Source organism: Micropterus dolomieu, linkage group LG04 (assembly GCF_021292245.1).
Source record: "Micropterus dolomieu isolate WLL.071019.BEF.003 ecotype Adirondacks linkage group LG04, ASM2129224v1, whole genome shotgun sequence".
NCBI lineage: Eukaryota > Metazoa > Chordata > Actinopteri > Centrarchiformes > Centrarchidae > Micropterus > Micropterus dolomieu.
In genome coordinates, this window is record NC_060153.1 from 17,486,489 (window position 1) to 17,502,865 (window position 16,377).

The window sequence follows — 16,377 nt, forward strand, 5'->3', positions numbered from 1 at the left end:
TCCTTACCGCGTCCCATCCGGACCTCCTCACTGTTCACGGTCAGTCTCAAAGCGTTTTATACCGACGTCCGCTAACGATCACCGACGTCCGCTACTGACCTCCGCCGTCCGTCACCGATCTCGATCTCCGCCGTCCATCACCGATCTCGATCTCCGCCGTCCGTCACCTCTTCCTGGCCTCACTGTCCAATGTGAGGCCCGCTGCGCCCATGGGCCTACTGCATCTGATGCGCCAGCATTTTCCATTCAGCCGATCACCGTGATAGTGCACGAACAGCATAAGGACCGTGTCGTTTCAACTTGATCAGTCTTTTCCTCATACAGAGGGGGTTTTTGACTAATTGTTGGCGCACATTTAAGTTGTTTTGCACGCGTGTTTCAGGCGTGCTGTTTCCTTTGGCTTAAAATAATAAAATAAAATAATAAACTTTCAAAAGTCTGAACTTAACGTCGGATATGCCAATCCATTTATTAACATAACGAAAAATAAAACATTTATTCAATAATAACTTAACTCAAGTCAGTCTCCATAATTACACGCCGTGCCTCACGGTCAAAAACCATGCACCTCGCAGTGCGCCACACCTGCACTAATTACCCAATGTCTTAAGTAGACTTGTGGCTGCACACAGCGCCAACCCATGGCTATACACAGAATGGCTCCAACATTCGTCAACCACCTTTCTTTTTATTTATTTTTTTTTCCCATGACAAAGACGAGACGGCGACAATGTCCTTAGACGCTGACTGTGACTATATTAACATACAATATTGTTGACGAAAAAGTTGCTAGTACGACCGACACGCTGTGAACGGTTCGTGATCGTTACCTCTGGCTGGATGAATATTACGCATGATCCATGTAGGCTTACTATTCCAGCTGGGGGCTCCCTGCAGTGCCACACAACTTTCTAAATTCTTCCCTGTCATGAACAAAAGAAAGGTCGGGTCGCAAACACAGCCGCAGCTGTTGTGTGAAGCGTAATTGTAGCCCCAGGCCTACATGCATGCAGCTATTAATGATTCAGCAGTAAGAATCGCAGTCAGTCCCCCCTCCTCTCCGTCACGGGGGGAAAAAAACTGAGCTCCCTGAATGCTATGTATAGTTCGCACACTGATTTGGTTATAAGATTTTGGTGGGGGGGGGGCCTACGAACTTGAAGCGGCATATCAAGGATAACCACCTGGGAATTGAGGTAAGTTAATGTCTCCTTTTGCAATAAAAATGAGATCAAGGCTAACAATTGAATCACCAAAATAGGAGTTAGGAGTCTCCTGCCTTCCTGTGGGGTTTGTCCAGGTTTAGGATTCAATAAAAATCTCAGTGCAATTATATGGACCTGAGGGGGTTTGGCAGTGTTTCTTTGTTAAGGCTTGTTAGGAACATCAAGTGGAAAGTCCAGGGGAGGAGGAGGTTAGTGACTAGATCATTCCAGGTTGAAGGGAGCAAGAGAAAGATTTATAAGTAAAGAGTCTGGCGTTTATTTACAGTTTTCATTAACAAAGGGATTCTCAAAAGATACAAAGAAAACAACTTCCCAAAAACAAAAAGGAAGCGCCTAGATCAGGTACGGTTTAGACAACATGCCAGTGAACTTAAATGGTAGCTCATAAGATTGCAACAAAGGATAAATTAACACAATAATAAAACTACCCTCCCTCCATCGAGGGAGTAAACCCCAGCGCGAGGCTTGCATTTGACACACTGCACTACACTCCATGAACGCCACTGTAGTCTCACCCGGCTCCGGTAAGACGTCTGGCCGCTCACATCTGCTCACCACGCTCTCTACACACTCTCTGCCTTCTCTCTGCACCTTGTACTTGCACGCTCCCTGACTGATTGCCAACTGGGAACAGGTGTGCACACTAGCCTCCTGGCTGCAGCGTGCGGGGGAGGACCTGCAGAGGACAGACAAGGAGCAGTACACCGGGCCGACACAGACTGCCCAAGGGCAGTAACAAGGCTTCATTCCTGACATGAAGGCCTTCTTGTTAAGGCTTAGTGTTTATGTGTAGGTCTTTGTTCCTCATGTGGCGAGGTCCCAATAATAAACTGCAATAACTTGTTCTGAAGCCATACCTACTGTGTGTGTGTGTGTGTGTGTGTGTGTGTGTGTCTTTGGTGTTGCAGGGCTAACTCACATCATCACCATGGACCTCCACCAGAAAGAAATCCAGGGCTTCTTCAACTTCCCTGTTGACAACCTAAGAGCTTCCCCCTTCCTCATTCAGTACATCAGGGAGGAGGTGAGGCTGCATAAACACTGAACATTGGACAGTTGTGCCTCTTTTGTTGAAAAGGCACAGCGTGATTACAGTAATGGTGTTCTACTGTAAATCAAAGAATGATTTCTGGAACTAATTTATGATTAAATAATATGAAATATCGGAGGTCAGTTTTATATTCTAGCACTGAAAAGAATATTTGCCTTTCCTCAGATCCCAGACTACAGGAATGCCATAATTGTTGCAAAGACACCCTCAGCTGCCAAGAGGTAATAAGAAAGGCTGGCCCATTCAGAACTTGCAAGTCCTTAAATTATCTAGTTGCCATCTCTGTTTTACACGCATGCATCAATTCTACTGTCATGGTGGTCAGTTTCTTTCTTCAGCATTCTTATTATGCTTTTGTCTTTTCATATTACGACTTTGTCTTATAGGTATGTTCAAGGTTGTGTGCAAACTTCTTTCAGCTCTTTCGTGTGTGTGTGTGTGTGTGTGTGTGTGTGTGTGTGTGTATATATGTATGTATATGTTTTATTTTTTTTTTTGTGTCTGTGTAATTGGATATTTCTCTGACTCTTATGTTTCGGCTTGTCCGTCTGTTTCAGAGCTCAGTCCTATGCTGAGAGGCTGCGACTTGGGCTGGCAGTGATGCACGGGGAGGCCCATCAGTCAGAATCAGACATGGTTGATGGTCGACAATCTCCTCCCTTGTCCCGCACCACCACAGGACATACTGGCCTTGAGCTGCCATGTAAGACAAACAACGCAGCAACATGCCCGTTCACAAGTTTCTCTGTCTCTACTCCTTTTGTTTCCTCTTTTTCTGTAACCCCTCACAGTCCTTCACAGATATTTGTTACAACAGTACTGAAATCAAATTAGTTTAACGATTTGATTCTGTTTTTCATTTCTGGTCGCTTTTCTTGTTCGAACAGGTCCTGTGTGTAAGATGAAAATCATATACACATCCACATCTTTTACTATTTAACTTGTGAATACAAAAAGAGTAATGTTGTTTTTCTAATTGTTTAAAATTGTGTTGTGCATAAGTGTGTTACGCTAGGTATAAAGACAGTGTACTGGACTGCAACTGCACTATCTGCAAGAATTGTATAAATGTTTAATGAATTCAAAAGGATGGAGCGTTTCCAGTTGCAGATAGGAAACGTTGAACCTTGGAGAAACTGTTTCTGCCAATTCAGCTCTTTTGTTTGGTGACGTGGAGAGTAGGGATGGGCTTTTCAAACAAAACTACTATTTGAGTCACAAGGAACTATTCAACCATTCTTTTAACGAGAATATGCCAGACACGTGTTGGTGACACGTCACTACCAGGCACTGGGATAAACAATGGGGGGAAAAAATATTTATATTTTTATTAATGAAATGTTTTAAGACAAGACTATAGTTGCATGAACTATGAACGACTATTCTAAAATTGGAAAATCGTGACCCCTCCCTACTGGAGAGCTACATTTTCAACCGGGACGTCAGAATGCTTGCATTTCGAGCTGTGAGAAAAATGAATTCCATGGTTCGTTGCCATCTGCTGCTCGTGTGCCTCTAGCCACACAGAAATCATAAACCAAAGTATAATTCCCTAAATTGTTGCACATAAGGACTCACCTACGTCTTCTTCTTCTTCGGGATCTTTTGTATATTTATTGTCCTGTTCTTTATAAGATCCAAATACCTCTGAGTTAGCAGAGCTGACCTTTGTTCACAGTTTCAGTCTTCTCTTAATGCTGCCTAAAATGGCCAGCTTAAGACCAGAGTAGTGACCATGCTGACCCTGTAGACACTCGCACGCGCACACACACAATTTCCTCGGCATGTAAAGGTCAGGAGTTGTTGTGGCCAGCTGTGAAATACTGCAGGCAGTGGCTAACATTGGCTTCTTTTTCTTCCTCCTATAGATTTTTCTCCCCTCATCTCATCCTGTCCCGCCTGCTCACTTTTCAGCTGAATTTACAATACTACTTCTGCTCCCCCTGGACTTAGAAATGTGTTTTATGTTAGCCGTCTCTTTCTTCTCTCGAAAAGGAGTCTCACTCATCCTCTCACTCACTCATTCTCTCTCTCTCTCACACTCACTCACTCACTCACTCACTCACTCACTCACTCACTCACTCACTCACTCACTCACTCACTCACTCACTCACTCATCGATTATTTGAAATGTCAATTCAAGGCACAGAAAGGCTTCTTACCACTGAAGCTCCCCCTCAAAAACACGATAGAGGAGTTTATTTTGGAAATCACTGAGCACTCTGTAATGCTTTGTCTGTATGGTTGTATGTCAAATTGTGCATTAATATTTCCTGTACCATCCTATCTTTTGCAAACAGGTAGCAGACATCATGTCCCATTCCCTGGGATAGAGCTTCCAAGTATGATCATAACGCTTTAATCTATTTGTGCTTCCTGTTGATTGCATGGAATGACAGAATGAGTTACTGAGGGTTCCCACTAAATTTCACATGTGGGCATTCAAGATTTAATGTGACAATAATCCTATAATAGGTGTTAATTATATCTCTGTGCCATCCTAGGGGGAAAATAAAAAAATCCTTGCCAACACTTGTGTGATACTGTTTAGGCAGCAGTGATGGATTAGGCAGTGAAAATGTAATTATTTTTCACTCACTTACATCGTTATATTGCCTCGTCATTACATTTTAAACTGTTGTTTATGAAACCAATTATGTAGCAAAAGCAGAGCTGTTGCCCCACAGCAGTTAGAATCTAAATACTGTTCAGAGATATGCATGTCTCACCCCAATGCAGCAAAACTGTCAGCACATTTTGTTTTTGGCTTCTTCCTGGAGCTAAATCCAAGCTGACTTGAATATTGAAGACATCCTCATTGAAGTAAGATATTTTATACCCTGCTGTGGTTATAATAGAATATAGGACTTGCATTACTTTTCTCCAGCTGTGTTCTTTGCTTTTCAGTAACAGATCTGTTCAACAGCAGAAATGCAATGTTGAGATTTCTTTCAGTTGAACTTGTAATGTGAGTTTACATCTGGGTCAAACAGTACAAAGAAAAAACACTGTCAGGAACCTGCAGCTAGACATGAAAATTTAAGGTTAAAAATGATCCAAAGCCCAGTAGAGGCATGAAACGGTGTGTGATAGAATTATTTATATTGACTAGATTTAGGTTATGAAATCACTCATAACTTGGCACGTTACTGATTTATGAAGTAGAGATTATAGTTCATTAATTGTAATAATATCCATGCCTGACACTCATGACATTTTAAAAATTCTACTCATGTTTTCCATTTGCAACTTTTTGCTTGATGTTTTCAGTTGTGGGCTCAGAAATTGCTTGATTTTCTTTAGTTACAAAAAACCTAATCACTGCTTTTTGATTGTAGTTTTGTGGCTTCCTTTCTGACCTAGAAATCCATAACCATTTGGAAATGGTTACATTCTAGTTTATGCACAGAGGGCATTGTGATGGATTTGGGAATTGACCTCTGAACATGTCTTGCTATTGTTTGGAAGAAGGTTATGGGCATGGTCAAGGCCTCAGTTTTGGGGTTGGGGAGGGGCTACAAGTCGGATGCAGTGCATTCTGGACTTGGATCGAATATTACTTGAAATCACTCAAAGTACTTTTAATCATTTCAATATGTTTGTCAGAGCTGAGAGTATTCATTTTGGGATAAGGTCCAAGATAAGTTGTTCTTTTTGTAAGATCAATATTGTAATCTGTTTATAGTGTTTTGATTAGATTACAAATAATTATCGATCCTGGTCTGCGGTTCCTAAAAGAGGCTCAGTTCTACACCCACGTGTCCAGCTACCACTATACCAAAAGCACTCACACCATGTAAACCTAAATTAAGTCCTGGTTAGGATTTAGCAGCAGCGTTGGTTCCACAGACAACTCTGTCTCACCAGTCTCCAGGTGGTCCTGTGGTAGCTGGGCACTTGCTGGGTAGAGCTTTCTTGCATGATGTTTTCAGGTTAACCAAATCCCTTCTCACCAAATCTCCCTAACTTTGCCTCGCCACAAGAATCTGTTCCTGATTGGGTTTACAGCATACAACTCAATTATTTTCCAGAAAGTAATATTCCACTATCTGTGTCTTTCAGTGATGATGGCGAAGGAGAAGCCACCTATTACTGTTGTTGGAGATGTAGGAGGCAGAATCGCTATCATTGTTGTAAGACCCTAAGCTTTTATGTAATTTTCTTTTATTTAAAGCAGTTCATCAGTTCTTTCCTCATATTGAAACCTCTCAAAAACATCTGGTTTTGAAAGATACAGACTGAGGAATGGTTTTAATCTTTGGGTCATCATACGGTTAGAGTGAGATTTTCACATATTAATCTTTAAGTCAACTTAGTTGGGGGGGTTGTTTTTGTGCAAATTTAAAATAATGAATGCATAAAACCTTGAGTTTTCTCTAGGGAACTTGTGACATCCTTTTCTATGTGGCATTTGTTAGTAGTTTTACAGGTTTTATGAGGTTCAGTGAGTTCATTGCTAATGTTTCACATGAGGGGGGAGATTACCACAAAATATCCCAGCAAGGCCAAGAATTTCTGGTGATTTTTGTTCTTTGATGTTGGAGATTCACGTTCGTCATGCCACTTTAAGTCACAGATGTTAAAAACAAACTTCATAAATGTTCATTATTGTTTACAACATTACAACATGACCCAAAAGAGAGAAAATGTTGGCATTCAAGTTTTTCAGCAATTGAAATATATTTTGAATTGCTTTCCCTGTGTGATGCCTGACCGTGTTGTCACTTTCCCAGGATGACATGATAGATGATGTGGAGGAATTTGTTGCAGCAGCAGAAATCCTGAAGGAGAGAGGAGCCTACAAGATCTACATCATGGCTACACATGGCCTGCTGTCTGCAGATGCACCAAGACTAATAGAGGAGTCTGCTATTGATGAGGTAAAATCGTGTTGGCTGATGTTGGATCAGGTTACCTTCCTACTTAGAAAATGGAAAAACATAGTTAATCAGTGTTCTGGCTTATACTGAGAATGTGTCAGATTTGTAATATATCCCTCTATATTTAGTAATGCTGAATCTGTAATACTTTGTATGCATGTTCTTCATGGTTATCTAGTGTCATGACTAATGTCTCAGGTGTGGAGCTAGAGAAAGCGTGTATGACAAATCACTCATAACACAAATGACACATTTTTGTAGCATTTATTTCTGGTGACCAACAGACTTAAACAGTGTGATATCCTGTTGACTCGTGCCTTGACTTGAGTCAATGTCATATGTATTATTAACCTTGTCAGAAGGTTTAGGGGACTTTTCCCCTGAATTCAGCTTAAGGACTGGCTTTGATTATTGGGGAAAATACACTAAATTAGATTGTGGTTTGTTTAAATGCAGAGTTAATGTGAATATATAATTTCCATGTGGCATTGGTCATGCATCAGTTGTTCCCGCAGTATGTACCACCTCACCTAGCTCCACCAATCAAATGCTCATTTAAAGATAAAGTTGTAAAAAGTCAAGTTCAGAAGAAGCCCCAAAATTGATCTTAGAATTTGATAATTTTAGCTTTAGAAGAATTTATAATGACTCAAGGCAGTAAAGTCTCTATAGTCATGTGGGCTGAAACAAAGTCACTAAGGCTGTTGTATTGTGCCTCCAGGTGGTGGTGACCAACACTGTACCTCACGAGGTGCAGAAACTGCAGTGTCCAAAAATCAAAACTGTGGATGTCAGTATGATCCTGGCCGAGGCGATTCGGCGCATCCACAACGGAGAGTCCATGGCCTATCTGTTCCGCAACATCGCTGTGGATGACTGAGGCAACACACACACTTAACATTCCTGCACACACAAAGTCAACATTATCAAGCACACACCGATGGCCTAGAATCACGTTTTCTCTGCTTTAACCTGTTGTTCCTGTTTGTTTTGCTGAGAAACATGTTGACAGAAATGGGCTTTATTTACTGTATGTTACATTTGAAGCAACTCAAACTCTGCTTTATTCTTCAGATATGTCACATAGCGGGACTGTACAAACAAAACCAACAGTTCTAATTCACTAAAATATGCGTCCTACCATCTGAAAACATGAATAGCACAACATATTGTATCATGTGCAGCCTCTGAATACACTGCAGAATTTGGCAAATAAAACCATTCTTCTTGGGTGACTAAAGTTGTCTTTTTTTTTTTCCAACCATGTAGATTTAAAGTGAAAAATGTGTGGATATATTTTAACTGGATAAATGTACCACAGCTGGTGTTAGTAAGTAACCCATGGTTTGCATTTTAAGTGTGAAGAAATTTCTGGAACTGTCAAAAATGTACAGTACAGTGGGTTCACACCTGAACCTAAACTTTCAGTAGCGGTTTCAGTCATAGCTGAGGCCGCCTGCTTTATGAAGCATAGTAAAGCATGACCTGTCAAATTGCAGTGTTCAGCTATAGTTAGATGAAAGTGTTCATCATAAAGCTTGTGCCAAAGAGCTCTGCAATGCATGAGGTGTTTTGGCATTTTATGATTGCAGTAGGCTATAATACATAGCACAGCACTAGTCAGGAGACATAGAGTGTAGGAAAAAGATTTGGTGTAATGTAGACAGAGTGCTGGCATGTGATTATCATTGGGCCTTGATTTGTATTTATGTTATGTACTTTTTACATTAATATTATTATTATTATTAGAGCTGAGGTTCTCTACCACTGCACGTATACGGTGTAGAGTCACTGTTATTTTGGGTGATAATTTCCAAATATAAATTCAAATAAATGAGTAATTCAGTCTCACAAGTTGACACATGACCCACAAAGGCTCAGTCAGAGTAAATATCTGCATGCGACACATTCTTTAGTTATTTTTACTCTTCTATACAGGAATAAGCCATAAAACCTTAATTGTAGTGATCTGAATAGAACGCAATACAACTTTGTTTCAGTTTATATGCAGGCAATACACACAATGCTGACATTTTGTTAAACTGTATTTAATAATCCTGTTGTGTTCTGTCCAGGACCCTAAACTTGTTCCAAACGCCTCAGAGTCACTTTAATCTGCTGAGGAGCTTTGACCAAGTCCAGGGGCGAAGACCTCTGAGAAAATAATCATAACCCTATAAATGGCCTCCCTCACTGCAGTTAAAATATGACCGTTAATTTCTAATAAAAGTAATACTCAAGTAAAGGTAGTGCACGTAAAATGACTATACAGAAACCCTCAAATGTCCATCTCAGATGTAAATTAAAGTAGAATTCTGTGTTACCAGATGACAAATCCACACACCTGTGTGACCATGAAGCTGCCAGGCCTCCCTCCCTTCGTCAATGACCAAGAGCTGAGTGCGGAAGAATGTTTAAATGTGGACTGAAAGAGGAACTGCCTGCAAACGTTTACCCCGGCCACTTCCTCAAATTAAAACAGGAAACTTGCTTCAGTCTAATCTGATGGGGTGTGTGTGTGTGTTTGTAAGGGGGGGGCTTGGACCTGAGCGTTACATGTGTCTCCGCTTGGAAGGTTGCATTTAGGGGAACCGTGCACAGCTATTTCAGGAACTGAACAATGGTCCATTTGGTCAACTGGTTAAACAGGAGTTTATTATTCAATTTAGTGATGTTCAGGGGCAGTTCAGGTTGGTTTTCTTAACTTTGACTGGAGTTCCCTCAGGCCTAGAGTCAGTTAGCAGACTTTACACTGCCTCGTTGATGGGGACGTCACTTGCTTTCATCTGAAGTCGGAATAATTTTGAGATGTGAGAGATGTGAAAAGTGATTGCGATACTGTTTAGGCTGTTTCAGTTGTAAGCTCAAGTGTGTTTTAAGGATCAGAAATCACATTTCTTTCTTTATCAGAACACTAATGAGCTGTGGGAGGATGGGAACACAACACAGTGGAGTCTGTGTCTGGACACTTGAATGTTGTTGACCAAAGTATTTAAAAGTTGTGATGTGTTCATTTTCTTTTGGGGGGGGTTGCCTTTATTTGATAGGAGCAGCTGAAGAGACAGACAGCATATGTAGGGGAGAGAGAGAGAGGGGAGATGATATGCAGCAAAGGCGTGCGTGCTGGAATCAAACCCAGGCTGCTGCATTAAGGACTTAGCCTTGCTTATGGTGCACATGCTCTACCAGATGAGCTTACTGGCGCCCGGATGTGCTTATTTTCAACATGAGTCACAACCATGGGACCTTACTTTGGTATGTAAATTCAAGGTTTTAGGTTGAACCCTCATTAGTCACATAGCAGTAGACAACCAAGGTTACACATAAACTGAGTTGTCACTTTTAAAATTAATGCAATGCGTGTTTTTCATCAGCAGATGGCGCCACAGATCTTAACATACTGGAAGATACCAACAGAAACTGGAACACAAGGAACACTTTTTTTGTTGGCGCTTGTTGGCTCACTGTTTCACATTTTAGGACTCCACCGATGAAATGGAGAGTAGTTGTAAAAGCAGAAAGTGAACATGCTGGTACCCTACCAAAAATAATTTGTTTTTTTGTTTTTTTTTTTAACACATGCATTGCATGTTTACTGTTTTATATTTTACAGGATGTCTGTGAAGATTCTCAGTCATCCAGGTCATAGTTATCCAACGAAGGTTAAAGTCAAGGGCAACTGGACTTGGTTCTGGACAGTTCTATTTTTCACAATCACAGTTTCATCTTCCTATACCTATCTGAAAGGAGGACATAATGTCAGTGATTTCCTTATCCCATGGATTGCACATGTCTCACGTGTATTGTAAAAATTTTAATGTTTTGGGTGGATACGGATATTAATCTATTATATATTGTTATATTATACTGTATAATATTCTAGTATACTATAGCTTCAAACATATGCATACTATAGTGTAGCTATAAATTGTATTTTTGCATGTTCCATGACCTTGATGTATTTAATCTATGTTGTTGTGTTATTTATTTTTGCACCAACATAATTTTCTTAAAGCAATTATTTAAATTTTTATATAACTAACGATTGATTTATGATTGATTTAGCATTTAATGTATTCATCCGACATTAACATCAACAGATTTTTTTGTGCTTTTATTACACATTTAGATCCACATTCCACTTATATTTGTTGAACAGCATTTGTTAAATATGCTTCCATAAAAAAATCTAACTAAAAAAAAAACTAAACATAATTTTGAATGGTTATTTAAAAATGAAAAGTGCATTTACAATTTACATTTGCATGTAAAAAACAAGAGCAATGCCATGCTTAATAGCAAATTGTAATTGAATACAAAAAATGTAAACATGATGTGGTACAGGTGAATTTTTAAATTAAAACAATTTACATGAGACTTTTGCATGAACCACAATACATATACATACTTTCTCTCAGTAAACAATCTGTGAGCAACAGTCCAAATATCTTGATGTAAGTGAACATTTTAATTTGAAATCCAGAAGCTACATATTGATCTAAACACTAGCAGCATCTCACAAAATAAGCAGCAACATTACGTTAAGTAAACAACTTAAGTGGTTAATTTATCTTCCTTCTTTCCACTGGTAGTCTGTTCAAGTTCACACTTCCTACCATTCACCTCGTTATTTTATTTTCTTCTCAATTGTGAACCCTGAAGTGTCTTTGTTGGTCCAGAACCACTAATCCTCAGTCAGGCAACCCACACTGACTAAAGTCCAGGCTTTTCTCTTCACTCTTTCTCTCTGTGCACTGAGTTGCACAGCATACCCTCCATCCTCATCCCGTGTCCCTTCGTGATAGAAACGACACTCCTTCTCCCTCCGTCTCCGTTACGACAGAATACAGCTATTGGTCTTGTTCATGGGCGGCCGGAAGTTGGTGTCTTTCGGAAAGGTCTCCCTGCGTCTGCGTAGAGCAGGGCTGAGCCGGCTGGGAAGGTTCGCCTGCTGCAGGAGCTCCTTGAACACCTCCACCACGTTGGAGTTCTCCTTCGCGGAAGCTTCCAGGTAACTGTTGTTCCAGTCCAGCTCTACAGTTGACAGCACGTCATCGTTGGACACCTGCCGCTCCTGGTCCACTTTGTTCCCCACCACCACAATTGGTGTGTACTTGTCCTCCTTGATCTCCAGAATCTCATCTCGGAGGCTCTTGACAGCCTCCAGTGACTCTGGGTCGTCAACAGCGTACACCAGAGCGAAGGCGTCGCTGTTTTGGATGGAGAGCTTGCGCATTGCTGGGAAGGAGTAGCTGCCACTGGTGTCCAGGATCTCTACTGTGATCTTGACCCCAGCGATGTCATACTCTTTGCTGTGCAGCTCCTCCACTGTGCGCCGGTGTTTGGGTTCAAACGTGTCTTGGAGGAAGCGTTGAATCAGGGCTGTCTTGCCCACTCCTGCAGCCCCCAGAAACACTAGACGCACCTGGGTCTTCTCCTTCACCTCCAAAGACATGCTTGTTTTTTTTTTTCCTGTTTGGGCAAAAATAAGTAAAGAAAATGTCCCAAAAATCTGTCTCAGTTTACTCACTTACTCTCACTGGTTACAACAGCTGCTGTGGTTCTATGTAAAAAGCTTGCCAAAGTTGCTCATTGAATGCTCGTCTGTGGCTGATCCCACACACTGCCTTTTATGCCTGTTGTGAGAGCTGCCATGCCCTCCTTCAGTTGCAACCAATCAGCAGACGGAAGCCTGTTGAAGTGTAACATTCAGGCAGCCAATGATTACAGAACATGTAAATCAATAAGCAGGGAGAATGGAGGTGGGGATAGAATGTAAGCAGCCATGAGTTCCTAAGAGTAAAGACATCATCTGCCCATCGTTGTCATGCATCAGTTTTGACAATATAAGGAAACGAAGACATACAGTTGGTATGTGATTCTTCTTTTTTAGACAGAATCATCCCATAAACAAACAAACCTTTGTTAAACTAAAAATGTGTCATATTTCTGACATTCAAGCTCTGACATCCCTTTGTATGAATACGTTAGTAGACTGCAGTAAATAATCTGATTGTGACAGAATGAGTAAAAGATATATACTATACTAAAATGCTCTGGTCACATTTGCGGAGAGATGGAAGGTGATCTTGCATTAATTAAACAGTGACCCACTGGTTTATTATAATTATGTTGAATATTTTAAAGGTCAGTGTTTGAAAAGTACATCACAGATTTGTAGAATCTTGTTTAAATTTATATATTCACTGTGTTCAATATAAGACAATTCTGCAATTACAGTGGGCTCTAAATATTGATTTTGGCAAGGTGAGGAAAGGCAAATGTAGGCAAGGCAATTCAAACATACTTTATAAGACACAAAAAGGCATTAAACAAATATGTAAAATAAAAGTTCTAAGCCTTGATATAAAATAACGGAGAGTTAGCACAGTCCTCCAGTTTTCTGTGAGTTTGTTCCAGATATGTGGGGCATAAAAACTTAACGCCGCTTCTCCATTTTTTTTTGTTTGTTTTTTTGGCCCAGACAATCAGAGACGTGTGGATGGCTCAGCAGCACAGTAATTTATTCATAAGAGTTAACCTCTGATGAGCAAATACCTTCAGGCAGGGCAGGCAGCAGCATAAATGCCAAAACTGTGATAATCAGCAAGAAATCCTGTTTTTGTTTTTTTTTCACTCTTTTGCCTAAGTGTTTATCATTTGTTAGTATGAATGTAGAACTAGACAGTAGGTTTGTCATGTCACTCCATGCAGTTACACTAGTGTTCCTCCACTCTAAGTATGTTGTTTCATTCCTCCAGTAGTAAAAGGGATGTCACAAAATGATCAAAAGTCCTATGTTAAAACCATATGATTTTCTTCCTGTGGTGTTAATTCAGAATAAATTAAAAATGCCTTTGCAGAATTTATGTCCTTAAGCTGATGACATTTTTCTTATGCAAATTCTAAGGAGAGCAGCTTATAGATCAGTTTAGTCACACACGGCAATGCATGGATCTGTGTGAATCACCTTCAGCTGTCCTTGGTGTCCAATTAGATGTGATGCATTGCCTGTAACAGTCTGAGAACGGATCCCGTCTGCCTCTAGTTTGTCAAAGTTTGTTCCCGAATGGTGAGCCTGGCTCATGATCCGCTTAATTTCCCTTAAGACTAGAATCTTTTCATGGACTGTGACGCTCTCTGCCTTGTTAGGTTAGGCAACAGCATGGAACCACAATAAGCCGCAGAGAACACTGTAACCCCTCCCATCGTCCCACCGATGCAGAGTTTTAATATACCCTCACACACTGTATCCAAAGGGGCCTGCTGTACCTGATGGGCAGTGGAGCAGAGCTAAACACTGTGGTAATATTTGGTGTGGACTTCCCTGTCCTGACACACAGTGTGTGGATCACTAATGGCTGCAGTCACTGCTGTGGAATTTAAATCAGGCTTTCTGAGCTGTTGACAGTTCTAGTCAGATTGTCTGACTGCCAAGAGTGGCACAGGTAAGTAAACACATCTTATTAAATATGATGTATGGTATGTGTGATACATGGATTTAAGCATAGAATATAAAATACAGTCAGACGTGCAATATTATTGCCTCTCCATTCTGACCTTATTTCAGCATGAAAAACATTGCCATCATTCTCTCTTATTCTCCACACACACATACACATGTAAAGCATTTAGAATCTTGATGAGATGTTGCACTAAAGACATTTTTGACTTTGACATTTTGTCACAGCTGGAAAAGCACAGGTGTAAATAAGTATTCAGCTGCTTCAGTTTCATGGTCCTGGTTTTGTTCATGCTGGATCTCTTTCACACTGTTATGGCTTACTGGATGGCACTTAAATAGAATTGAGCCATCGTTAATGTTAACAGCCCTGTTTTTCCTCTTATGACAAGCCAAGATGTCTGCTGTGAAAAGGCATACTGCAATATATATGATATCCAACCTGAAAAATGGACCTCCCATCTGTGGCTACTGGGTGTTTTTGTTTGTACATCATGTGCCATTATTTTGTTGTATTTCTGATTACGGCCATGCCGCCCTGTGGTGATAATTACCAGATGCCATCGCCTGTTGGACTGAAACGAATGTTCAGCTCTGACGTGTGTTAAGAAGAAACGCTATTGTAAACCATCAAACATTGTACCAATGGCATACAGTGGAGGAAATAAGTATTTGACCCCTTGCTGATTTTGCAGGTTTGCCCACTTACAAAGAATGCAACGATCTATAATTTTAATCATATGTACATTCTAACAGTGAAAGACAGAATCCCAAAGAAAATTCCAGAAAAATCACATCATATGAATTTATTAAAATTGATAACCATCTGATGAGGAAAAACAAGTATTTGACCCCCTGGACAAACAGAATGTTAATATTTTGTAGAAAAGCCATTATTGGCCAGCACAGATGTCAAACGGTTTTTATAGTTGGTGACAAGGTTTGTGCACATTTCGGCAGGGATGTTGGCCCACTCCTCCCTGCAGACAGCCTCCAAATCATTCAGGTTCCGAGGTTGTCGCCTGGCAACTCGAATTTTAAGCTCCCTCCAAAGATTTTCAATTGGATTCAGGTCTGGAGACTGGCTAGGCCACTCCAGAACCTTGATGTGCTTCTTCTTCAGCCACTCTTTTGTTGCTTTGGCGGTGTGTTTAGGGTCGTTGTCGTGCTGAAACACCCATCCTCGACCCATCTTCAGCTCTCTCACTGAGGGAAGGAGATGTTGGTCCAGAATTCCACGATACATGGCCCCCGTCCATCCTCCCCTCACGATGGAGTTGTCCCGTCCCCTTGGCTGAAAAGCACCCCCAAAGCATGATGTTGCCACCACCATGCTTGACGGTGGGGATGGTGTTCTTTGGGTTGTACTCGGTGTTCTTTGCCCTCCAAACACGACGAGTTGAGTTGAGGCCAAAAAGTTCTATTTTGGTCTCATCTGACCACATCACCTTCTTCCAGGCCTCTTCTGAGTCGTCCAGGTGGTGAATGGCGAACTTCATGCGGGCCTGTACATGTTTCTTCTTGAGCAGGGGGACCTTGCGTGCGCTGCAGGATTTCAATCCATGACGGCGTAGTGTGTTACCAACCGTTTCTTTTGTAACTGTGGTCCCAGCTGCCTTCAGTTGATTCATCAGTTCCCCCCTTGTGGTTTTGGGATGATTCCTCACCGTTCGCATGATCAGGGACACCCCACGAGGCGAGATCTTGTGTGGAGGCCCAGACCGAGGGAGGTTGGCGGTGGTGTGGTGCTTCTGCCAT

At 41.1% G+C, this 16,377-nt stretch overlaps 2 protein-coding genes across 3 annotated transcripts in view; one reads left to right on the top strand and one right to left on the bottom strand.

Annotated features, from left to right (window-relative positions):
* Window positions 1-8,392, top strand: part of LOC123969752 (phosphoribosyl pyrophosphate synthase-associated protein 1-like) — a 25,462-nt gene extending 17,070 nt beyond the window's left edge. The window contains exons 5-11 of one of the 2 annotated variants that reach the window (XM_046047382.1): window positions 2,135-2,250; window positions 2,443-2,498; window positions 2,835-2,980; window positions 4,578-4,619; window positions 6,340-6,410; window positions 7,011-7,157; window positions 7,879-8,392. In XM_046047382.1, coding sequence (XP_045903338.1) covers window positions 2,135-2,250; window positions 2,443-2,498; window positions 2,835-2,980; window positions 4,578-4,619; window positions 6,340-6,410; window positions 7,011-7,157; window positions 7,879-8,037 — 737 coding nt within the window. In that variant the 3' untranslated portion in view covers window positions 8,038-8,392. The remainder of the gene's footprint in view (window positions 1-2,134; window positions 2,251-2,442; window positions 2,499-2,834; window positions 2,981-4,577; window positions 4,620-6,339; window positions 6,411-7,010; window positions 7,158-7,878) is intronic. The other variant, XM_046047383.1, reaches the window with a different exon arrangement.
* Window positions 8,393-11,418: 3,026 nt separating this feature from the next.
* Window positions 11,419-12,736, bottom strand: LOC123970021 (GTP-binding protein Rhes-like). Its single transcript, XM_046047868.1, has one exon. The coding sequence runs from the start codon at window positions 12,610-12,612 to the stop codon at window positions 11,992-11,994; it is 621 nt and encodes a 206-aa protein (XP_045903824.1). The 5' UTR covers window positions 12,613-12,736; the 3' UTR covers window positions 11,419-11,991.
* Between the last annotated feature and the right edge of the window lie 3,641 nt (window positions 12,737-16,377).

Excerpts from the sequence above, each read along its gene's own strand:
- LOC123970021 (XM_046047868.1), bottom strand. The coding sequence starts at position 12,612 with ATGTCTTTGGAGGTGAAGGAGAAGACCCAGGTGCGTCTAGTGTTTCTG.